Source organism: Gallinula chloropus (genome assembly GCF_964237585.1).
Source record: "Gallinula chloropus genome assembly, chromosome: 5".
Lineage (NCBI taxonomy): Eukaryota > Metazoa > Chordata > Aves > Gruiformes > Rallidae > Gallinula > Gallinula chloropus.
Window position 1 is genome coordinate 46,106,050 of NC_140090.1, and position 22,006 is coordinate 46,128,055.

The 22,006-nt window shown below is 45.8% G+C and overlaps 1 protein-coding gene across 1 annotated transcript; it reads left to right on the top strand.

Moving 5' to 3' along the window:
• LOC311193000 (hexokinase HKDC1-like) lies at positions 1 to 18,754 on the top strand (the record flags this gene model as incomplete). Its single annotated transcript, XM_084265693.1, has 18 exons — positions 1 to 63; positions 3,986 to 4,148; positions 6,627 to 6,775; positions 6,865 to 6,984; positions 7,768 to 7,863; positions 9,199 to 9,298; positions 9,944 to 10,127; positions 10,675 to 10,830; positions 11,559 to 11,792; positions 12,047 to 12,351; positions 12,640 to 12,788; positions 12,881 to 13,000; positions 14,653 to 14,748; positions 14,839 to 14,938; positions 15,970 to 16,153; positions 16,848 to 17,003; positions 17,751 to 17,984; positions 18,610 to 18,754. The coding sequence occupies 18 exons, from the start codon at positions 1 to 3 to the stop codon at positions 18,752 to 18,754; spliced, it is 2,754 nt and encodes a 917-aa protein (XP_084121819.1).
• Between the last annotated feature and the right edge of the window lie 3,252 nt (positions 18,755 to 22,006).

A 22,006-nucleotide genomic window follows, 5' to 3' on the forward strand; every position in this document is an offset into this window, starting at 1 on the left:
ATGTTTGCGGTCCACTTGCTGGCTTTTCATTTCACAAAGCTCAAAGAGGACCAGATAAAAAAGGTACGTAAGATGCAGTGTTACTGATTCCTGTTGTGAGACCTGTGCTGCTCAGATACTGTGGCATCTGTAGTACATAATGCAGACCAGATAATGGCATTACCTACTAAAGCCATGCAGCCAAATGGGGTAAGAAGTATTTGGACCCTAAACCATCTGATGAGTGTGAAAATAGGTCTGGTTAGTGCTTTTTCCCCGTGCAGTTGTAAGTTGTCCTCCAGTAATGGAGCAAATGATGTTCAGTAAGAAAAAGTGGTGTTTAAACTTTATCTGGCATGGTGTGTTGCAGTCCAGGGGGCAGAAAGGACCCTCTTTCTCAGTCGCTTGGAGGGTAGCATGAAGGAGGGGATTTCTAAAGCTCATAAGGAATCTGACTCACTCAAGCTGCAGCAGGGGTAGGGAAAACTCCTGGGGTCTTTGGGTCAGGTCTTCTGGGGCCCAGTTCCAGCTAGCATTGGTATGGAAGTGCCTGTGCCTCCTCTCTGGTTGTCCAACCTTGGCAGATGACTGAAGTTTATAGAAGAGAGCTTTAATTATAGTTGGACATGCTGAAGATGGCCCAGATCTGAAGCGATGAGTGCTGAGAGTGAGCTGCCTAATGGTTGCTCTTCCCTAATCTACTTTCATGGCCACGCTGCAGTGGGTTTTTGGCTCTCCATCAGAAGACCACAGGGGACCTGTAGGCTTCTTGGGTCTTGGGACAGAGATCTTCTAGTTCCTAGATGTGTCCCCTGCAGGTCTTTTGTTCTTCTGGCGTCTCCATTGAGTGCTTCGTGGCGGCCATCACTGCCAGGCTCTGTCATCTTGTTTTCCAGCCAGCTGGAGGCAGGGCTGTCTGTAGACATGTGATGGTGTGGGAGATCCAAGGTCCCAGTGGGTAGATCTGTCTGCACCACCAAGCTCATTGGTAAAGTGAGCCACGTTGGCTTGTCTTCTCTGTGCCCTTGCTCAGACGTGGAGTGGCTTGTTCTTAGGGGGCTTCTTCCACCAGTTCTGCCTTGAAGTATTGCAAGGGGTCCTGGTAACAAAGGAGTGAGATGTCTCTGTCTGTCAGCCATTGCCCTTTTAACCCCCGGTTTTAGCATGATCAGAAGGGGGCCCCAATACCGTTTCCTTGTGTGAGGATCTGATCTAAGATCTTTCACCTAAATAGCGTGGCTTCTTCCTACTCCTTACTAAGCAAAGGAGAGGCCTTGTGGAGCAGCACTTGGGTGGAGTGGGCTCCTCAGAGAAAGGTCTGGAGTGTAGTCGAGGGATGACTTGTGTGAGGTGAGGACAGTGAAGAGGAGTGGGCAGAGGGATTCTGCCAAAGTCATTAAAAAAATAAATCTTTCTGCCAGGTGCAGACTGGCCCTGTCTGAAGGCAAGAAACCTGTGCTCTTTAGAGATGTATTTTGAGAAGCCCAGGGTAAGCTGTATGGGGCAGAGTTGATTTATCCCTCGTGAAAAGGAGGACTGCCTTTCCATCTCTCCTTCCCAAGGCTTATTTGCTCTCTGGTGGTAAGAACAAGAGCCTCTGCTGTGAAAACAGTGCTGTTTCCATTACTGAGGCAAGCCACTTAAAAACAAGGACTGTGTTCATGTGGTGGGAGAGAGGCAGCGAGACAGAGTTTGATGTTGCATGGCCTTGCCATGCTTGTTCCAAGCAAATGGTCTGCAAGCAGGCCCTTGCTCTGGTTGTAAATCAGGCTGGAGAGCAGGCAAGTTTTCCTGGGCTCTGTCTTATCTCCTCCTCAGGGAGGACTGTCTCTTCCTGAGGCTGCAGGTAAACAGGGTGGGGAATGCAATTTCTGTGGGTAGCATGGAGCTAGTGCATGTCCTCTGCAGACACATGGGCTTGTTTTATTACTGTCTAGGGACTTCTGTCACAAGCTGGGTCTGTGTGGGAGCATGTGAGTGCTCTGTGTCTCTAGTTCTTGTGGTTTTTTGCCTTTTTGGTTTGGTTGGGTTTTTTGTTGTTGTTGTATGCACAAAAAAACATCTGTGCTGGTGTTTGGATTGAGGTGGTGGATCCCACAGAGTGATGGGGCTGCAAACCTTGGGGGAAACCAAGTGCTTGTGCATATCAGGGCTTCAAAGAAAGATCTAAATAATAGCCTTTTCTGGGTATAGCTGTATACAGAAGCAGCTGCTGCTTCTTGACAATCACATCTTGTAGTTTGAGGCCTTCTCCTTTGTCTCTATATGTCTAGTTTGCTGTTAGGTAGGTGCTGGAGTTACTTTCAGAGTCCTGGCTCTCTTAGGTGGGTCAGTGCTGACCATCAGTTTGAAATGGAGCTGCGAATAGGTCATTAGTTTGTGCCTTATTAATATAGGTACCAGTCCAGATTATTACAGATGAGGACGATTTATCTACAACCTGTCTTCTCTGTTCAAACAATGCTACCTTTTAAATCCTGCCTTGGTGCCACTGGGACTTGCTTTGTGCACGTTCTCCCAACCCTCCAGACCTCACTGTGTAAACAGGACTGATGAAACACTCTCAATAGATGAAGCAGCATTGTAATGTAGCCCATAGAGCAAGAGCTGAGTGTCTGGAGTAGCAAAGTGTTGGAAGCTGTCCCACCTCTGTCCCCGAGCCTCATGTTGCAGCGAGTAGGATGTTAACATGGATTACCTTCCAGGGAACATCCAGCTGCTTGGAGCGTAGAAATATTATGCCTGCATCATGTTTGTTCATACCGAGCCAGTCAGGCCAGTAGACAAGGATTTGGATGCTGACAGATAGTTATTTCAATATGTTAATCCTTTGTTGTATCCAGCTGTGTAGTTTGTAGGTCACCTTACCTACAGCCATGTATTGAACCCTGCAGGTACGTGTCAGTCCAAGCAGATTAGGGTCCTGAAGAAAAAAGAACAGGTTTTGTGTTTTAAGTTTTGCCCTGATGAAGCTGTACAGAAGCACTGGTTGGCTTCTCCACCTGTTTACCTGAATGTGTGTCTGCTGCTGAGATGCCTTTGATGCCTTTTAAATCTGACTGGCTTTTATTTCGATTGTATGCTGCGAGTTACCCTTAAGAAAGGGTATTGGTTGCACCAAAAATGTGTGTTAGATGTAATTCTAAAATCACAAGAGAATGGAGGACAAAGCAGGGGTGAGAAACAGGCTTTGAGCTCCAGCCTGGCATGCCAGCAGAGTTAATTGTCTGTGGAGTGAAGCAGTAGCTGAATAGATGTTTTCAGGTTGTGGCTGACACGCTTGGCATTTTCTGGACCTGACTCAAGGAGGTCAAAGTCTCATCAGGTTGAGATACTTTGCAGTTCTACTTCATTACGTGTATAGGAGGAGGGGAGGCTGTAAAGAGAGCTCGACAGGGTCTCAAGCAAGTCTCACAGGCTCATGTATACTGGCAAGTTAGAGCCATCAGAAAAGGTGGCTACCTTTTTGGCAGTGATTCACCAAAGCTGCATTAAACACTTTCAAAACAAGTTTTTTATAAGAGTAACTGCTCTGATGTCATCCTGGAGCTTACTTGTGCTGATGGTGATGTGAAATGAGGTGCAGAGCTAAAAAAAAGAAAATGAACTTGTAGAATTGGAGGGATGGGGTTTGCATGGGTGATGTGCTCACCTTCGGTTTGTTACATATGTAAATGTAATTCTTTTGTGTCCTTAGGATGTGTTTCGCCTCAGGTCCATCAAGTGGGTGGGAATGAGCGTAGTAATTCTTGTCCAGTATAACGCAGGGGTGCTGTTGGAATTAGAGCCCAGGATTTTCAGATCCTTCATGCCAAACTGCGCTTCTCAGGGTTGGAAAACTAGTGCAAAGGGCTGGGAATGTTCTGTATTTTCACTGCTTCCAGAGGTAAAGGAAGCCTCCCCGGTACATGTGGGACAATCCTTCCGTAGCACGAAAACAGCGCACATCCCAGGCAGCCGCTGAGCAGGCCGCACGCTTCCCGAGTAGCGCTTTTTGTCTTTCCAGGTTGACAGGTACCTGTATCACATGCGCCTCTCTGATGATGTCTTGCTGGACGTGATGGCTCGATTCCAGGCTGAGATGGTGAAGGGCCTGGGGAAAGACACGAACCCCACAGCAACAGTAAAAATGCTGCCATCGTTTGTGCGCTCGCTCCCCGATGGCTCAGGTGAGTTCCTCTTGCTCTGCCGCAGCAGTGCTGGCTTAGGAAGATGAGGGGTTGATGCCAGCACTTGAGGACAGCACAGCAAAGACATGGTGTGTTGAGAGAGGCCGGCGTGTATTAAGGACACAACAATTTGGGGGAGTGCCAACAGAGGGGTTTTGTACCCGAAACAGATAGATTTTGAGCTAGTGCAGATTGTTTGAGGAAAGGACCGAGCAAGTTCTCAGAAAACAGCCTTTCACGTGTAAATGTGGCTGCACCTAGTGCAGGCCTTGCTGCGGGAGCTGTGGCTGGACACGGCAAGGGCAGCCTCTACAGCCCAGACCCTGCAGTGCAGCGTGCCGCTGGTGTGGGGGTGCAGGCAGTGCCGTGGCCTCGGGAGGGAAGGACTTCTCTTCATGGAGCTGCAGGGGATGGCAGGATGTCACAGTGAAACCCCTCAAACTGCCAAGTGACAGCACGGTCAGAGCTGTGATCCCAGCCTGGTTTCTGACAGCAAACTCTGCGCTGCTTTATTGCCCCAAAGAGTGATCCCATCCTGCCCTTCCCTACCTTCAGCACTGGGAAAATCTGCTTCTGGATGGGGTCTACCAGGAAGCAGCCTGCTCTGCTGCTGCAGCTGGATCCTTGTTTCCAGTTGCTCCTGAGACAAACAGGGAGGGAGAGAGTGCAGTGGTGTCCTCTAGGAGGGCGTGATGTAGGTAGGATCTAAAAACCTGTCTTGTTTGGAGAAGTGTGTGCATTCAAAATAACTCCCCCGGCTCAGCTGGCTCTTGACAGCGCAGGCTGGCAGAAAATGATGCTTTTCCCAGGTTTAACCAAGGCTCTTGAGTTTGTACAGGACTCTGTCTGGCCTGGCTCAGGACTTGGTATGTAACAGCTGCTGATGCAGAAAACTTAAGAGAAATGTTTGCTTTGTACCTCATTTCCACAGGACTGTGTTTCCTCTGAAGGTAATTTTCCTACAGTTACATGAAAAATAACGGCTTTAATGGTATAAAGGGAACATTTGAAGGCTATTCCCTTGAAATAAGGGATGTCCTAGAGAAACCATATGCAATCCCCTCAAACTGCCTGGCTAGAACTGGGCACTCTTCCTTTTCCTCCTACCTTTGTGAAAGAAAAAAGTAGTATTAACTTACCCCATGCCATCTTTGTGACTATTACTGGTTCTGAGGTCTTGCATGATGCTGGCCCTGAACACTGCCCGTGTCCTGAAATAGCAGGGAGCCCCGGAAGTCAGGAGACTTGGAAAAATTGCATGTAGTGTCATTGCTGTCGCAAGACTTCGTGTTCCTCAAGGCCAGCTTTGGACAATGCTCTCCTGGCCTGTGTGACCTTTCTGCTGTGTCAAGGGCATGCTGCGGAGTCAAGCTGGGCCATGTCTTATTGACACATTGACTTTTTTTAGGTGTTGCATTGATTTTTCTATTTTTGCTCTCTTGCAAAATCCTTGCTGGTTATTCTGTTTCGAGACAAAAACCTCCAGCAGGTTTGAACCCCTCAGACTTGGCTGGATATCCCAGTTTGCAGGAGCAGTGAACTTTCTGGTTTCCTAGTGCCCTTGGTGTTGCTACCTGAAATGACTCATATGGAGCATCATCAGTTTTTAATCATTTAAGGATCAATGGTCTAATATCACAGCTTACTGAGTAACCCGCTGTGCTGCCTCACCTCTGTGATATCTGACTGTGGTATTATGGGTGGAAATTCCTTCCCTTTCAGGGTGAGATTTGATAAAATTTAGTCAGATGTTTGGACTGCGGAACAAAGATCAAGCAAGGCTACACACATGCCTCTGTGTTTTCCTTTGGGGAAGGGCCTTCTCCTGTGTTTGAGATGAACAGATAATTCCATTATTGTAGCAGTGAGGCCAAACTGTCCTTCTGTCTGATACCTCTTACTAGAGAAGAACGTGTCTGAGCTGAGAGCGCTGCTGGCTTAGAAACAGAACAGTACTTTTACAGAAACAGCTACAGGCATTTGGAAATGCTAGTGTTGGTTGAGTGGCAAATCAGTCCTGCCCTGCTTGGAACTTGGCTTCTGCAGTATGGGCAAGTCTTAACATGAGGTTGCAAGCTTGCATGCTTTACTGGCCATAGATAATGCTCTCGAACTTCTGTTTCCCCATGTTACAGGTGTTTGGTTTTGCAGCCCCTGTGTGCTCTGTTCAGCTTTGCAGTTGCTTTGGTCCTCTTGCTGAAAAGCTTGAAAACATGCTGCCGTGGAAGGAGCTGGGTGGGCAAAACAGGACTGCTAAATAAAAATGCAGTTACCTGCTCTAACAAGGAGAGACCTGTTACCCTTGAGTAGGGTTGTCAGCTCTCTGCCTCCCTGGTGATGCTTCCTGGCCCACAGGATAAGGTTCTGCTGTGGTGGGGCAGGAGAGCCTGGGGCTGTGGTGAGGCTGTGGCCTTCAGCGTGGCATCATGACCATGCTTCTCGGGCGTCACTGGTGATGGTTCCTTGCTTGTGTTGCAGAGAAGGGTGACTTCCTTGCTGTTGACCTGGGTGGCTCCCAGTTTCGTGCCCACCAAGTGAAGGTATTTGATGATGGGAAGCAGAGCAGCCAGCTGGAGAGCAAGTTTTACCCCACACCCAAGGAGGTCATACAGGGGAATGGAGCTGAGGTAGGGTATGGAGGCTCTTCTGTGGAGGTACTGTGCTTGACCGTGCACCTCTTGGCCACAGCCTGACTGTTCTCTCCTTTCTCATGCAGCTCTTTGATTATGTTGCTGACTGTCTGTCAGACTTCATGGAGACCCAAAATCTGAAGCATAAGAAGTTACCTCTTGGCTTTACGTTTTCTTTTCCATGCAAACAGACCAAATTGGATGAGGTAAGATGCAAAAAGAAATATGGTTGGCAAGTCTAGGTCTTTGCTAGACTGTTAGACTGGAGAAGCTATTGCATGAGAGTGTTGGCCTGGGGCCATTTTGTGGGGTATGTTTACATAGGTGTCTAGAGAATGTCTGGATGACCGTTAGCATTTCACTAGGCTTAACAACCGTTCACTCATTTTTGATCTCAAGGTAACAACATCTTTTAGCTAAAGCTATTCTTTTACTTAATCTGTACCAAATACCACAGTGACCATGTGTCCTTGGATGAAGACTGTTGGACTATAAAGCATGTAACTTTGTTTCCTGAAGCATGTTTCTGTTTTTTTATCAGTGTCATTCAATTTCTTTTTTACAGTTGGAACGACCTGAGTAGTTTGAGAGGCTGCATGGAGAAATGAAGGGCTGGCTGCAATTATTTTGTGGCTTCTTTTTCTAGTCCCCCTTTTATTTTTAGGGTCCTGTGATTTGGGTTCCAGTCCTGTGAATGCTTTGTGCTTAATGCTATTAGTTTGTGATGAGTATCAGCAAAGCCACATGTGCTTTAAACGAAGCTCAGGGAGATGCATTGGCAGGACTGGGACATAATACTGCACCTGTTCTATTGTGTTTGCACTGAGAGGCACCTCAAGGTGAGATGTTCTGCTGTGACATGTTTTGGCTGACGTTTTAATGTGTGGAGGCATAATGGACTTCTCCACAGACTATGGTCTTGGCTGTCTTTCTGGCAGGTTTGTACACTAAAGTTGGAGCTTCTGGGTCACTGGACTGTTCTTTTGCAGGGGGTTCTTCTTGCCTGGACAAAACACTTCAAAGTCCGAGGAGTTCAGGACACAGACGTGGTCAGCTCTCTGCGCAAAGCCCTCCAGAAGCATAAGGCAAGTCTTGAAGCTTTGTACCCGCAGGAGGTGAATCCTGAGTGGACCCAGGGTGTCCTCCTGGGAGATCAGTTCTCTGTGTGCGCATTGTTTTGGGAGCTGTCAGATGTCCTTCAAGGACAGCCAGGAACAAATGTTCAACACTGCTGTATATCTAGTGTACCTGTGTCCCCCTCCAAGCTGAAGCTGTGGAAGGGGACATGCGGCTGCAACTCAGGCTGCCCCATGTCAGCCTAACAGTGAAGCCAACTGCATGCTGATAAACAGGGCTGGCTGTGACCAGCATGGCCACGCTCGCTGAGCTAAAGGGAGTCTGTTGTGAACCAATTTGGTAAGATGTGGCTACACACTGTGTTTTGTAGACTGCTTTGTGGGATGAAGGTTGGGAGTGGGGAAGCTATCCTTTTAAATTGACACACCTAACTCTACCAGGATTTGCCTGTCCACTTCAATCTGTGGGATGAAGTGACTGATAGCAATTAAGGTCAGCAATAAGACATGATTAGATCTGCCCATTAAGCTAGTGTGTATTTTTGAATAACATTATGTTTTAATGTTTTGGAAAGCCTTGTTTTTCATGTTCAGTGCTATTGGGTAACATCATCTAAGAAATACAAAACATCTTTCCGTATCTTGATATCTCTGTAGTAAAGAGGAAATTCCTCTGTTTTCTCCCATGGTAAAAATTCAACCTTGATTTTGGTTCATTTCTTTCTTTGTGCCAGTCTTGCTGTAGTTAGTAGGAACAAAGGACCTGAGACTTCCTGGATGAAGGTTGACCCCTCTTTCCCTTCTAGTGTTGGTATCTGAGTTACAAGAATCCTTTGATAATTCGATAATCAAAGTTACCTCAGTGTGAAAGAAAAACTGATGGACAGGCTTTTTCTTTGGGTGTGATATTAGTGCACGGCCTTGTGTTGAATAGCTGCATTTATCTGTGGGTATTTCCTGACTCATTTAGTGGGATCCATTCAGGGAGCAGGACATTACCCTAGCATGAGCAGGCTACCAGAATGCAGCACATAAGGACAGATAGGTGGGTGCTGGCACACAACAAAACTCAAACTAATGAGAAGTTGCTTTTCTGGCAAACAAGGTTGTTTTGGGAAAAACAGACCAGACAACCAAGCACTTGAGAATTCAGAGGTGTTTGTTACTTTACAGGGTTGTGGGGATAATGTTGTAAGAGGGAGTAGTGTGTCTTTCAAATAAAGGGCTTTCCTGTCCCGGCCTTCAGAGTACAACTGCAATATGTCTGCTTGCTGTTCAACACAGAGGAGGCTTTCTAAACCTTTTGTTTGTTTGTTTGTTAAATACCCATCTTTATGCTATTAGGACATAGACGTCGATGTTTTGGCGCTGGTCAATGACACTGTGGGAACCATGATGACTTGTGGATATGATGACCAACGCTGTGAAGTTGGACTCATAATCGGTAATTCTTTCTGCTTGCTAAGTAGGTTTCCCTCCCTTCCCTGCTTGGTTAATTCCAACAAATCTGGACGAGGCAGGAGTGTCCCAGTACAGGAAAAAGCAGGAAGAAAAGGGAAAAACCAGTGGTCTTGTTTTCAAGCCTGGCTGCCTTCTGTAATGCGGCTGGCTTTATGCTGATCGCGTTGCCGTCAGATACCACAGTCCCCATTTTGTCTGGGTTCAGTTGTGACCAGCATACTAAACTTTTCTGCTGACTCCATGGAAAATGTCTGTCTGTCTGTCTGTCCAGGCAAAGCTGAATTCCTCTCACGCCTGGTAGTTAGAATCAGCTACGCTTCCCGCAGTGTCTCCACTGTGCACACTGAGGGGGCTTTTTGAAGGCTCATAGAAGTATATCTGAAAAAGAAAACAGGATGTTTTTACATGTCGAGCCTTAGATTAATTCCTAAGAGTTTCTCTCAGTGTGAAATGACGGTTTAACAGGTGCAGGTGGCTGGATATTGGCATCCTGTGCCACAGGGTTATGTATTGATACTTGCTTCCAAAGAACATGTATTGACTTACTCCCAAGCACATGAACTTAAAGCAAAGAAAAAGCAAAACTAGGACAAGCAGGTAATGTATCCGCCCTGGCTCTGCCACACAGGGACTGGCACCAATGCTTGCTACATGGAGGAGATGCGGCACATCGACCTGGTGGAAGGGGATGAAGGCAGGATGTGTATTAACACTGAGTGGGGAGCCTTTGGAGATGACGGTGCCTTGGACGACCTCCGCACAGAATTTGATCGGGAGCTCGATCTGGGATCTCTCAATCCTGGAAAACAATTGTAAGTGATTCCTTGCCTGAATTGCCTCAGCAATGTGAGTTCTGCGAGTGTGTTTCCAGCATGTGCCAGGTCCCCCTCTGGAACAGGAGCTGGGTTGACTGAACTTTGAGTTGACTTGACCCCCTGGTCCTGTCTTATTCACACCTTTCCATTCTTGGAAAGGTGGGTGCCTTTCACACCTTCCTGCCCCACAGGCCAAGTGGTTGCTGCTGCAGTTGTTAATGTGTTGTTAAAAATAGGCGCTTGCTCTGGTATGGTGCTGTGGAGGGTTAAAGAAGGAGGAGGAAGGTTTAAAAAATGGCATATATTTAAAACACGGTTTATCAAAACTGGTTCTACTGGCTGAGCTGCTCATAAGTCTCTTGAAAAATCTCTTCAATCACTCGCTTATGTTGCTGGGTCCCAGGACCTCAGGATGGCATCCCATCTACAACTCCATGCTTAAATGTAATCAGTCTGCATAAGAACACAGGATGCTCATACTTGAACTTTTCGTAGCTCTTGCTAACTGGTGAACACCTGTAATTCTTCCTGTGCCCCATTCCAGGTTCGAGAAGATGATCAGCAGCCTGTATTTGGGGGAACTTGTAAGACTCATTCTCCTAAAAATGACAAAGGAAGGCCTGCTCTTCAATGGGAAGGTGTCAACTGCTCTGCTTACTAAGGGCAAGATCGAAATGAAACATGTGTCTGCAATGGAAAAGTAAGAACCTGTGATACGCTGTTTGAGAGCAGCTGTTAGTCTTTTGCAAACATGGCAATGATAATTAACATGTAATTACACGCTGTGAGTACTGTGAACGATCCTGATTCCTTCAATTTGATTTTGCTTTTGCCTAGGAGAAAAGCTGATCTTCCTGTAAGTAGGAATTGGTGGAAGATAAAGATTAGCAACGTACCACAGTAACAAATGTTTTGTTAACGGTCGCAGATGGAGGTTGTTTAAATAACCTCTTTGAAGACCTGAGCATATGGGATGATTGATGTAGTTGTCAGCTTCTGTGGTGTGACAACACTGGGGTTGTAGAGCTGTAGTATAGACTCTGGATCATAATGGGTGACTACATGCAAAACTGACAGGTTCTGGTGTTTTGAAGAAGAATCTTGGTCCTCGTTCTTACTCCAGGAATCATCTTCTTAGTTGCATTGGGTGCAGATGTACATCAATTCCTGTGCTTTCCTTCCATAGGCTAAATATTTTATCATGTTCTCTTCTTGGCTTGCTAATTGGTATGTCTCACCAAAAACTGAACCCCAGGAAGCTGCCTCTTAAAAGTCTGGTTTCTTCCCCAGGAGAGTTCTGGGAATAGTGCTGGTTTATGGGAACCACTTATGATGCTGCCGCCTTTTTGAGCCAACATGAAGATACTGATTTATGTGCTGCCTTAATGTCTTTGCATTAAGTGATGCATTCCTTTTATTTTGGGGTAGGTACAAGGAAGGTCTGAGCAACACAAAAGAGATCCTTACAGAGCTGAACCTGTGTCCCTCTGAAGAGGACTGCATCGCTGTTCAGCATGTCTGTACCATTGTTTCCTTCCGCTCAGCCAACCTCTGTGCTGCTGCCTTAGCAGCCATACTGACCCGTCTGAGAGAGAACAAAAAACTGTTGAGGATGCGAACCACTGTTGGGATTGATGGGGGACTCTACAAAACCCACCCCCAGTAAGTAATTAAAAAGTGTTTGGTAATTGCTGGCCACATGTTGATGCTGCAGAGAGTCTCCTTCTGTGTATATGTGTGGCTTTTCAGAGAAGGTTTTTACTGTGGGGTTGGGGTGAGGACTCAATGATCTCTTGACGTCCCTTCCAACCCCTGCAGTTCTGTGAGATCTCGTGGAGTCCAGAGGATCAGTGTATGTGAAGTAAACCATGCATGAAATGCCTGTGAGACTCTAAAGCAGCTCTTTGTTCCTGTAGGTATGCCAAACGTCTGCACAAGGTGGTGAGAAGACTGGTCCCAAACTGTGATGTTCGGTTTCTCCTCTCCGTGAGTGGCAGTGGGAAGGGGGCTGCCATGGTCACAGCGGTGGCCTACAGACTGGCCGCTCAGCGCAAGCAAATTGATGCTGCTCTGGCGCCGTTCCTGCTGTCCCTGGAGACGCTCAGAGAAGTTAAGAACAAGATGAGGACCGAGCTGGAATACGGGCTGAAGCGAGAGACGCAGGCCAGTGCCACAGTGAAGATGTTACCCACGTATGTCTGTGGGACACCAGATGGGACAGGTGAGGTCATTTCCCAATCACCTGGGGGTGGTGCAGGAAAGTTGGTTGTCTGTTTTCTAGGGGTGAATCCACCAGTTATTCTGGCAAATGCCAGGGTGATTTCTGTAGGGGAAGCTGTGATGTTGTCTGTCTCTGTGCTGGCAGACTGATGGGAGGAATGCCAGAGGGAGCAGTGTGCCATCATTGGCGTAGGTGAAGACTCTTGGAGGTGCGTGGCAGAACGTGGCATTTTGACTGGCAAGTGTGCTACGTGAAGTGTCAAAATGAAATGCCTTTCTTCTCTTACAGAGAAAGGAAAGTTCCTTGCCCTTGATCTCGGTGGGACAAATTTCAGGGTTCTGCTGGTCAAAATCAGAAGCGGGAGAAGAAGATCGGTGCAAATGTATAACAAAATTTTTGCCATTCCTTTGGAGATCATGCAAGGGACAGGGGAAGAGGTAACCTCTGACAAATGCTTAACTGATCCAGTCAAGGCTTCATTGAAGGGGGTTGCAGTGAGATTTATTATGTGCTTTTTTTGTCCTTCCAGCTCTTTGACCATATTGTCCAGTGTATAGCAGACTTTCTGGAGTATATGGGGCTTAAAGGTGCTCGACTGCCTCTGGGCTTCACCTTCTCCTTCCCGTGCAGGCAAGCCAGCATCGATAAGGTAAGAGCTGCAACACAGCTGGGTCAATGCAGCTAGGCATTTGCTTGGCAAATTACATCATTTGGGGTGAGAGTGACTCGTTAGTTTGGAGATTGCAAACAAAAAACTGTTCTTCTAAATGTTTTCTTCCAAGCAGGACTTTACAAGGTTGGCAGGATATATATATGTTTGTGTGTGTGTGTGGTGTGTATGTATGTATAAACACACACAAGTTAGTATTTGGAGAGAGTATTTCACCTGTTATATGGGGATTTTGTTACTCTACTTTGCAAATTAGTTGTGTTTCATGAGAAAGTTAATCATCTTACATGCATGTGGGAGGTAGAACTTTCACCGCTTGTGTGTGATAAGAGGTGGATGTTACTTGCTTTTATTCTATAAAGATTAAGCTCTTTTGATAGGGAAATGACTACATTTTTAATAGCCAGGGAATTTCTTTTTCTTTCTTAACTCTTCAGTGGTAAGAGATAATAGATGCTGCCTGTTGCTTGCTCAGCTACAGCCCCGGGGTGTTTTCTGCTCTGAATTCTGCACTACATAGGCTGCTTTTTGTTGAGTGTCAGTAGGAAGAAGTGAGCTCGCTTGTTCACCTGGGAAGGGTTGGACCTCTCAGATTTCTTAATTTGACATGTAGGACTTACTGACAGATACCATATCTTCATCTTTCCACACCTGCCATAAGAAAAAAAATTGATTTCTTCCCGGATTTTCATTTTTTTTATTCCATTCTCAATTATTTTGATGCATTTCTAGTCAAATGTGTAGCGTATTGAGGAGATGACAGACTGCTGTGTTACCAGATATGTGTGTGGAGTTTTTTCCCTGCCTGGTGGATTTCATAATAGCTTCCAAGTCTAGAAGCTAGTCTGTCTCAATTTGCAGGTCACGGTTGAGAGTATAGCACTAGGACTTGTAGGCTGTTTGTGGGGAGACTGCTTAATACGCCTTCCAAACCTACAGCATGTTATTTTGGTCTTGACAAATCATGAGGAAACACATTCCACAGTACTTGTGCACAGTAATGAGTGCAACACATCTGTGCCATGGTCCTACGGTATGTCACCCTGTGCCTTTGATCTCTTACTGTTGCTAGAACTTGAGATGTTTTTAAGAGCAGGGTTTTTTTTTTCCCAGTTGCCCTCTTTGTTTCTGTTTTCTTATTTGCACAGACAGTCCATAACCAGTTACCAAGCAGAAGGTTCATTCATGTAACCTTGAAAATTACTTATGTCAGGCCGTGTCACTGTCCAAAGGTAAACAAATTAGTGTTGCCTGGAGTAGTAGGATCACACCAAGTGTCCCTGAGTAAATGAGCCAAAAATTAACACTAGATGTTCATTGATGTTTAATTATTTACAGCAAAAGCATTATTTTACAGTCTTTCCCACCCAGGTAATGCAATGGCTGCGTGCACAAAGGCACTGAGTCAGTAGTGTCTTGATAAGTAGCTGAGTAAATCTGGAATCACTCAGCTGTCTGCAGTTGGGAGACGAAGATACACACGCTCTGCATTAGACACTCATGGTAACCTGTCCAGGGAAATCTGTTATCTAAAATAAAACTGAGGGGTGGAGACAAGAAAAGACTGATGCTCAGAACTACCAGTCTTGCATCTATTTTCACTTCACGGTGTTCTTCCTCTTCTGCTTCAGGGAACGCTTGTGGGATGGACAAAAGGTTTCAAGGCAACAGACTGTGAGGGGGAAGATGTTGTTGATATGCTGAGAGAGGCCATCAGGAGAAGAAATGTGAGTGGTTCTTTTCTGCTGTTCTTGTGTACCTAGCACATGCTCCATCTCCCTCCAGGACCCCTCCACTGATTGTGACTTGTGTTTTAGGAGTTTGACTTGGACATTGTAGCAGTGGTGAATGACACCGTTGGGACAATGATGACATGTGGCTATGAGGATCCAAACTGTGAGATTGGCCTTATTGCAGGTACAGCAATATTGAAGTGACTGCTGTAAGAAGAGAGCGTGTATGCAGGTTCTAGGCTTTGCACCCCATTTTGGAATCTGTAAACCAGCATCCTTTATTTGAGCTTGATGTGTGCTATTACTAGGCACATGTGCGTGGTATTCAGGAGAGAATGTAGTAGCCCCAGTAGCGAATAGGATCCTGGATCTGTTGGAATTTTGATCATATCTCTGATGGTGCCTGGCAAATGTGCACAGGATAAAAGAATGTAGGAACAGTAGAGCAAGAATCCTTGTTTTGGTAAGTGTTTCTTCTGTAGGTATGTCATAGCCCTTTGAATGAGAAAATATTTTTAAAAATTTGCATGAATTCTTTTTGGGCTTTCTAGATGATTCCTCCAATACGTCCCTCTCAAGTTTTCAGCCAAAGTACATCTAAGCATGTACACTTGGAGGTTGGACTTGATGATCTCTTGAAGTTCCTTCCAATCCCTACAATTCTGTGTGTGAATCTGTGAAAACTTGTTGGAAAACAGACTCTTCTGGCTGGCGAAGTGTACCAGCTTATCTCATTCCGTTTGGTGATCTAGTCCTTATATTAAATATAAGCCATGTTGTACGTGATGAGGCCCCATTAACCAAATTGTTTCAGACTTGGTAGCTGCTTGTCTGGCTGCTAAGCTCTCAGTGGGGCTTGCTTTTGGGAGCATGCTGTCATGCAACGTGATTTGTGGTCTGTTACAGCCAGACTGGAAGCAATGACTTGCCAGCAGCTGCCAGAGCTGTTTCTGACCTGTCACAGAGACTCTTCATCCCTCTGTGCTGGTAATTTTCTGCACAGGACCCGTTTTACTTTATAACATTCTGCTGTGAATAAACCACAGCATTCAGCATTACTGACTAGCACTTGGTCCTGTAAGACAAGGAGAGGTCTGTGGAAATTTGGGATATGGAGAAGAGAGCTTTCTAAGATGATCACTGTAAGCATCTTCCATGTGTTTCAGCTGCTCCGTCACTTTTCTGGCTGAGATCTTGTGATTTCTTTCCTCCTAGGGACGGGCAGCAACGTGTGCTACATGGAGGACATGAAAAACATTGAAATAGTGGAAGGGAACGAAGGGAAAATGTGCATTAACACAGAGTGGGGAGGGTTTGGTGATAACGGCTGCATTGACAACATCAGAACAAAGTATGATAAAGAAGTAGACGAAGGCTCGCTAAACCCAGGGAAACAGAGGTAAGCGTGATGGTCCTGAGGCTAAGAGCCTGATGAAATTGATCTTTGAGATGCCCTGGCTGCTTTTTGAATTGCTTAATGAATTAAATAATTAGAAAGGAAATTTTAATACTGTATTTGATTGCTGCATGGTGAAGAATGCAGGTATCCAGAAAAACCCAAAAGATGTACATTGCTTCGGTTACTGTAGCACTGGTTGCACCTCGGGGCAGTTCCAACAAGCACAGCAACTCTTAAGATCTCCCTGCAAAGCACAGGCCTTGCCGTGTTCCTCTGGAGTGGGTTTTCAAAGGTACAACACAACTTGTGCAAGAGGATAAACTGAGTTGACCGTTCTTTCTTTGGTGAAGGCGGCATTGGTTGTAAACAGCTTGCTGGGGAATGCAGGGGGGCTACAAGGAAAGGTTTCATGTCACTGCAGACTCTGGCTTTAACACTATCATCTATTTAATACAGCACTTATTTCTTCTTCTCTAGTTCTGTTATCTTTTAAGATGTGGAAATACAGTGTAATGATGTTTGCCCCTGAAGTCATCACAGCAGATTTTTGATGGATGAAAGATGGAGTTCAACAGCTACCACTCATGTTAAACAGAGCTAACCTGCCATCTCTTTAAAACTCTCAAAAAAAACCCAAAACAAACCAAACGAACACTTTATGGTTTTTTTGTTTTTCTTTTAAAACTCATAACAGGTATGAAAAAATGACCAGTGGAATGTACCTAGGTGAAATAGTACGGCAAATTCTGATTGACTTAACCAAACAAGGACTGCTGTTCAGAGGACAAATTTCGGAATCACTCAGGAAGAGAGGCATATTTGAAACAAAATTCCTATCTCAGATTGAGAGGTAAAGTTAAAATCCTCGTGGTGGTCTGGGACCTCTAGGGGAAAAAAAAAATCTTTGCAAGTGTTGGGAGCCATTTCCTTCAAGAAGTCAGTTATAGTTTCCTTCTTTGCACACATCTGCCCCCTAAGTACCAGGAAAAAAATCCAAAACCAAGGGACTGGAGAAGTTCCAGAGTTACTCTGTAATGATATGAGTAATCGTTTCCTGTCCACACAGCTGCTTTATCTTGAGTGCCTTAACCATCAAGCATGATTGTACTCGCAGTGTTTCTTGTAAGACTTTAAAATAGCTCTTTGATAAAAACAGAAAGTCGGTGGTGTATGAATTACCCTGTGAATATGCACTTACCTACATATCTGCACGTGATTCTAACAGTCTTCCAGGCTATTTGAAGCCATGTCTACTTTTGGAAGTCTTGGAACATAGTGTCTGAGCCTTCAGATCAAAAAGCATGGTCAGGTGGCTGGTCTGTCTCAGCTCCCTGATAGTATTGGGAGTTGGGTGAATACTGTTTCTGCCTTCTGAAAATGCACTTAACGTAGCAGAGGGTGTGTCAGGAGTTAAGTTTTCCATCTGGATTCAGAATGGAATCTACCTTAAAGCAACTGAGGCGAGTGTTAGAGGTGGAGAAGCAGTCCCGTTTCCCTTGAATGGTGGCAGAGTCTTGGCTGTAAGGCTGTCACTTGCATGCCTGCTGAAGCTTCCCCGTAACACCTTGCTGCTGGGTGTGTTTCCCCCTCTGCACAGTGACCGGCTTGCCCTCCTCCAAGTCCGGCGAATCCTACAGCAGCTTGGCCTGGACAGCACGTGCGAAGACAGCATCATTGTGAAGGAGGTGTGTGGAGCGGTTTCGAAGAGAGCTGCTCAGCTCTGTGGGGCAGGGCTGGCGGCTATTGTAGAGAAGAAGAGAGAAAACCGAGGTGTGGAGCGCTTGCAGATCACCGTGGGAGTAGATGGGACTTTGTACAAGCTCCATCCGCAGTGAGTATCTTGGTGCTGCTTCCCTCTGCTGCTTGCTTGTTTCTGCTGTGAAAACATACTGAGCTGTACCAGCTTTCTGCCAGGATGACAAGATATGAGAGGGGATAAAGGTCTAACGTGTTTCTCTGTGTTGTGTCATTTCCCTTGCCTAACCAAGGGATCAAAAATTTCCCAAGTCCGGTCCAGTTACCACTGGGAGACTCTTTTCTCTGGGGTGGTTGAGCAAACTTATTCTTCTAATACTTATTTTCCAGTGTTTGGGGGGGATTTCTGCAACATGTCCCAAATGGAAAGCTAGATTGGGTTCAGAGTTGGGCTGTTACTTTGTGAGCAAGGCCTTAGATGGAGATGCGTTTGCTTTTGAGCTGAGAGAAGAGGGCTCCTTCCATGCTCTCTGAAGGTGAGGGGGTGTGTCTGGCATCATGCTGAGCAAAACTGAAGTGGAGGAGTAGTAATTGAAATCTGATCACATATGGAAACTTGTCTATTTCATGAATAGGAGGAGAAACAATCAGAAAGGGATACTGTGGAGAACCGGTGGAAGATGTTGGCTGAGGTTATGGGTTCCTTGCTAATAGATAAAGATGGCTAAAATATTCTGTTCATCTCCCCCTTTTCCTTCCAGTTTTTCTAGGGTCCTGCGGGAAACAGTGAAGGAACTGGCACCTCAGTGTGATGTGACCTTCATGCTCTCTGAAGATGGAAGCGGGAAGGGAGCTGCCCTCATTACTGCAGTGGCAAAAAGATTGCACAACGTTGGTCAGAAGTGAGGAGGAGAGGGCGAGTCACTTCGGCGCTGCATGGCACGTGCGCTGGGGATTTGCTGAGCGGTGACCCAAGGTAGCTTTGCCAGACACCAGTAGGCAGGTACCTGCTACCAGGGAGCAGCTGGTTTTGTCCAACCAGGATTGTGGAATTTTGTCCTTTGCTAACTTGGATCAGGTGTTTCTGCTCCCCACCAACATTGTGTCTCGGCAAACTGCAACCCACTCGATCCTGTACTTCCTGCAATGCATCTGTAACATACATGGGAGAGTGGAAACAAAACAGGCAAACGAATTGACCCCAAACGTGTCCTTTCACAATGGCTTGCTTAAGCTACTGCACCACAACTGAATTTATCACAGGATTTTTAGGAATTTTTATTTTTTTCTTTAGCTTTGACTTGGCCTGGCTCAAAGAATATTGAGGTCCTGGTGTTGCACATTTGTAGTTGACGTGTTTGTTCGATGTTTCACAGGTTTTGCAATAAATCTGAAAGTAAAATATCTCACGAGCGCTGGTCAATGATGTTTCCCCATCACCGCCGTGTCGGTTGCAAGTGTGTTGTGTTGTAAAACTTCCCTGAGGACTGGAGGTGTGTTTTATAAATGAATGCAAAGGGGGGAAAAAAAAATCTACAAAATATCCATTTGTGTCAAAAAGTATCAGTGCGTTTGAGTGTGCATAAACCTAAAGCACTGCTGGATGGATTTTGTGACTGATTCTTCTGATGCTGCGGGGAAGAGAGGATGTAGAAGCAGCTACAAGGGATGCTATGCCTCTGTCAGAGCTACCAAGGCAGTATCAAAGCTCTTAATCTTTAGGCCACCACCCAAATAGCCCAGGGGGCGGGAGGGGGGAGAAAAAAAAATCAACCGAATTTCTGGAATTCTCCTCTTTGTTTTCCTTCCCTTATCTCCTTGCCTGTTCATGGGAGAATAGTTTCCATTTCGTGGAAGGAAGTTTATCCTTGTTTTTCATTTCCTGTCACCTGCTGCTCTGCTTGCCTGTGGTCTGTTCTAAATAAATCTGTGGTGCTGTGAGCCTCTGCTCCTCTGTCTAGTGCCTCTTCTGACTTGCAGGCACAACGTGCAGGTGAGCAGGAGCTGTCTTCAGACTGATCTGTGGCAGTGCTTGGCAGCACTGCGGTTACAAGGAGGGTGGCTGGCGGATAGGGCCTGTCAAATTACAGCCACATTTGCCTGCTGCTCTGTGCTGATCAGGGAATGTTTTATTTGGTGGTAGCATGCCCAAAGGCATGCAGGCACCAGGAAAATAACCCATCCCCTTCTGTGACCGAATGTCCCTCACCTGATTAACTCATCTCAGAATAAACTGGAGCGTGAATACGGCAGCGGGAAATCTGGGCCCTGCTATCCTCTGTTGTCAGGTATTCATCTATCTTCTTTAATCCTCCATCCTTGGGTATTTACTTTTGTTCAGACTGGCTTCAGAAAGTGGGGCCAAGAAACATGCCATAAGCCTAGTTAGGTCAGGAGTAACTTACTGTGCAGGGGGATGAGCGCTTGGGTTTATGTAATAATCTGTAACAAGGCCAACAGGTTTAAATTTAGCAATGGCAACTACAAAATTTGAAGCTACAGACCTTTCCTGGCTTGTCAACAGCTCCGTGCCTGTGTCAGAGTCACTGGATGGGCAAAAAAAAATAGTACTTGGAAATAATTTTCACTTCCGAAGGGATTCCTCATGGTGCTGAGCTCACTGCAGTGAGCAATTAGGGAGAGACAAGTTGTGAGCTAGTATTACATTTAATGTTTCCCTCCTTTGGTCAAGAAACTTAGTATTTTGCCACCGCCTTTGTATTTCAGAATCCACAGAGCTACAGAAACCAAGGCTTGCTGTGTAATGGGGAGGCAGTGTTGTCTGGAACAGGTTTATTTCCTTGTGATGGACAGTTTAAATTTGGAGGGACTGGGTGTAGAAGGAAACATTATCAGGGCTTGGGGCTGTGTGGGGCTGGGAACAGCTCACCCACGTTGGCTCTTTCTTGTACTATGTGTGTAATTTCGGGCCCTTTTTGGAGAGTGGCTCGTGCAAACCCACAGAAGTGCATCTGTGGATGAAGTATGTCCCCACGTAGCCGCAATGAGGTGGTGTGGGCTTGCCCCAGGACAGCCATGTGAGTGTGGTGCAGTGTTTCTTTTGCACTTTCTTTCTGAAGTCTGGTCTGAGCAATTGGGATGCAAATCACTAACAAAACAAGGTAAAATCCTTCTGTGGACCCTTGATTTAAATTTAGAAAGAAATCCTGTATGTATTGCTTTGATTTTTTTTTTTTTGTCTTTTTTTTGGGGGGAATTAGGTCTTTGCACCGAGTTGGTTTACACCTCAGCTGCAGTTACCCCTTTTCTGCAGTAGATCTAGGCCCACACAATAATATTTCTTTCTGCATCTGCAGTTTTTTTCCAGCAAGTCTGTGGGTGTTGTGGAATCCTATCACGTGAACCTGAAACTGCTCACAAAGTACTGGGTGACTTAATGGCTCTCACCAAGGTCCCTAAGGCCCAGGACACGCATGCTCTTGCCTTTTCTACAGGCTGCTGGGTTCCTCTGAAGCCAGGCAGCCGTGGGTCTGATACACACATCTGCTGAGAAGGGAGATGGCATCCAAGCTGGGAAAGCTGCTGCTTTCCGAAAGGGAGTGAGCAGTGACTCTCTGGGCAGCTTTGGAAAAGGGAAGGATCAGCTACAGCAGGATTTTACTGGGGCTACAAATTTCACGTGTGGTGTCCTGGGGATCCCATAAACACACCGACACTTTCAGCTTACCCAGATGGAGAACATTCTGGTTTAGAGTAATGATGCAGCATCGTGTTCCTTAATTGATTGACATGTAGGCAGTCAAGGATTGTTGCAAAAACTTGCAGGCTGCCTTGCATAGGTTTTAAGCCACTGAAGCAAAACCCTTTGCTGCACGGCGTGTGATGATCCAGTTTAAAGCCCTAGCTTAACAGAAGAATAGAGGCTTTCCATTCAATGTAATACAGCATGCTATATGCTGAAAAATATGCAGTGCAAATGATGCCACAAAGCTTTTAATTTAAAATAAAATGAGATTTTTTCAGTATCACATCTTAAATGTGCTTCCCTACTGCTTTTTGGATAGCTTTGTGATGCTTCATTTCTGTGGGTTTTGGGGTCTTCTCCTCAGTCAGTGTGTTTGGCACTCTTTGAAATCACTGATTTCGTTTTGATGCTTCTTGAAGATAAGAATGTCCTTTTTTCAGACCACATTTGGT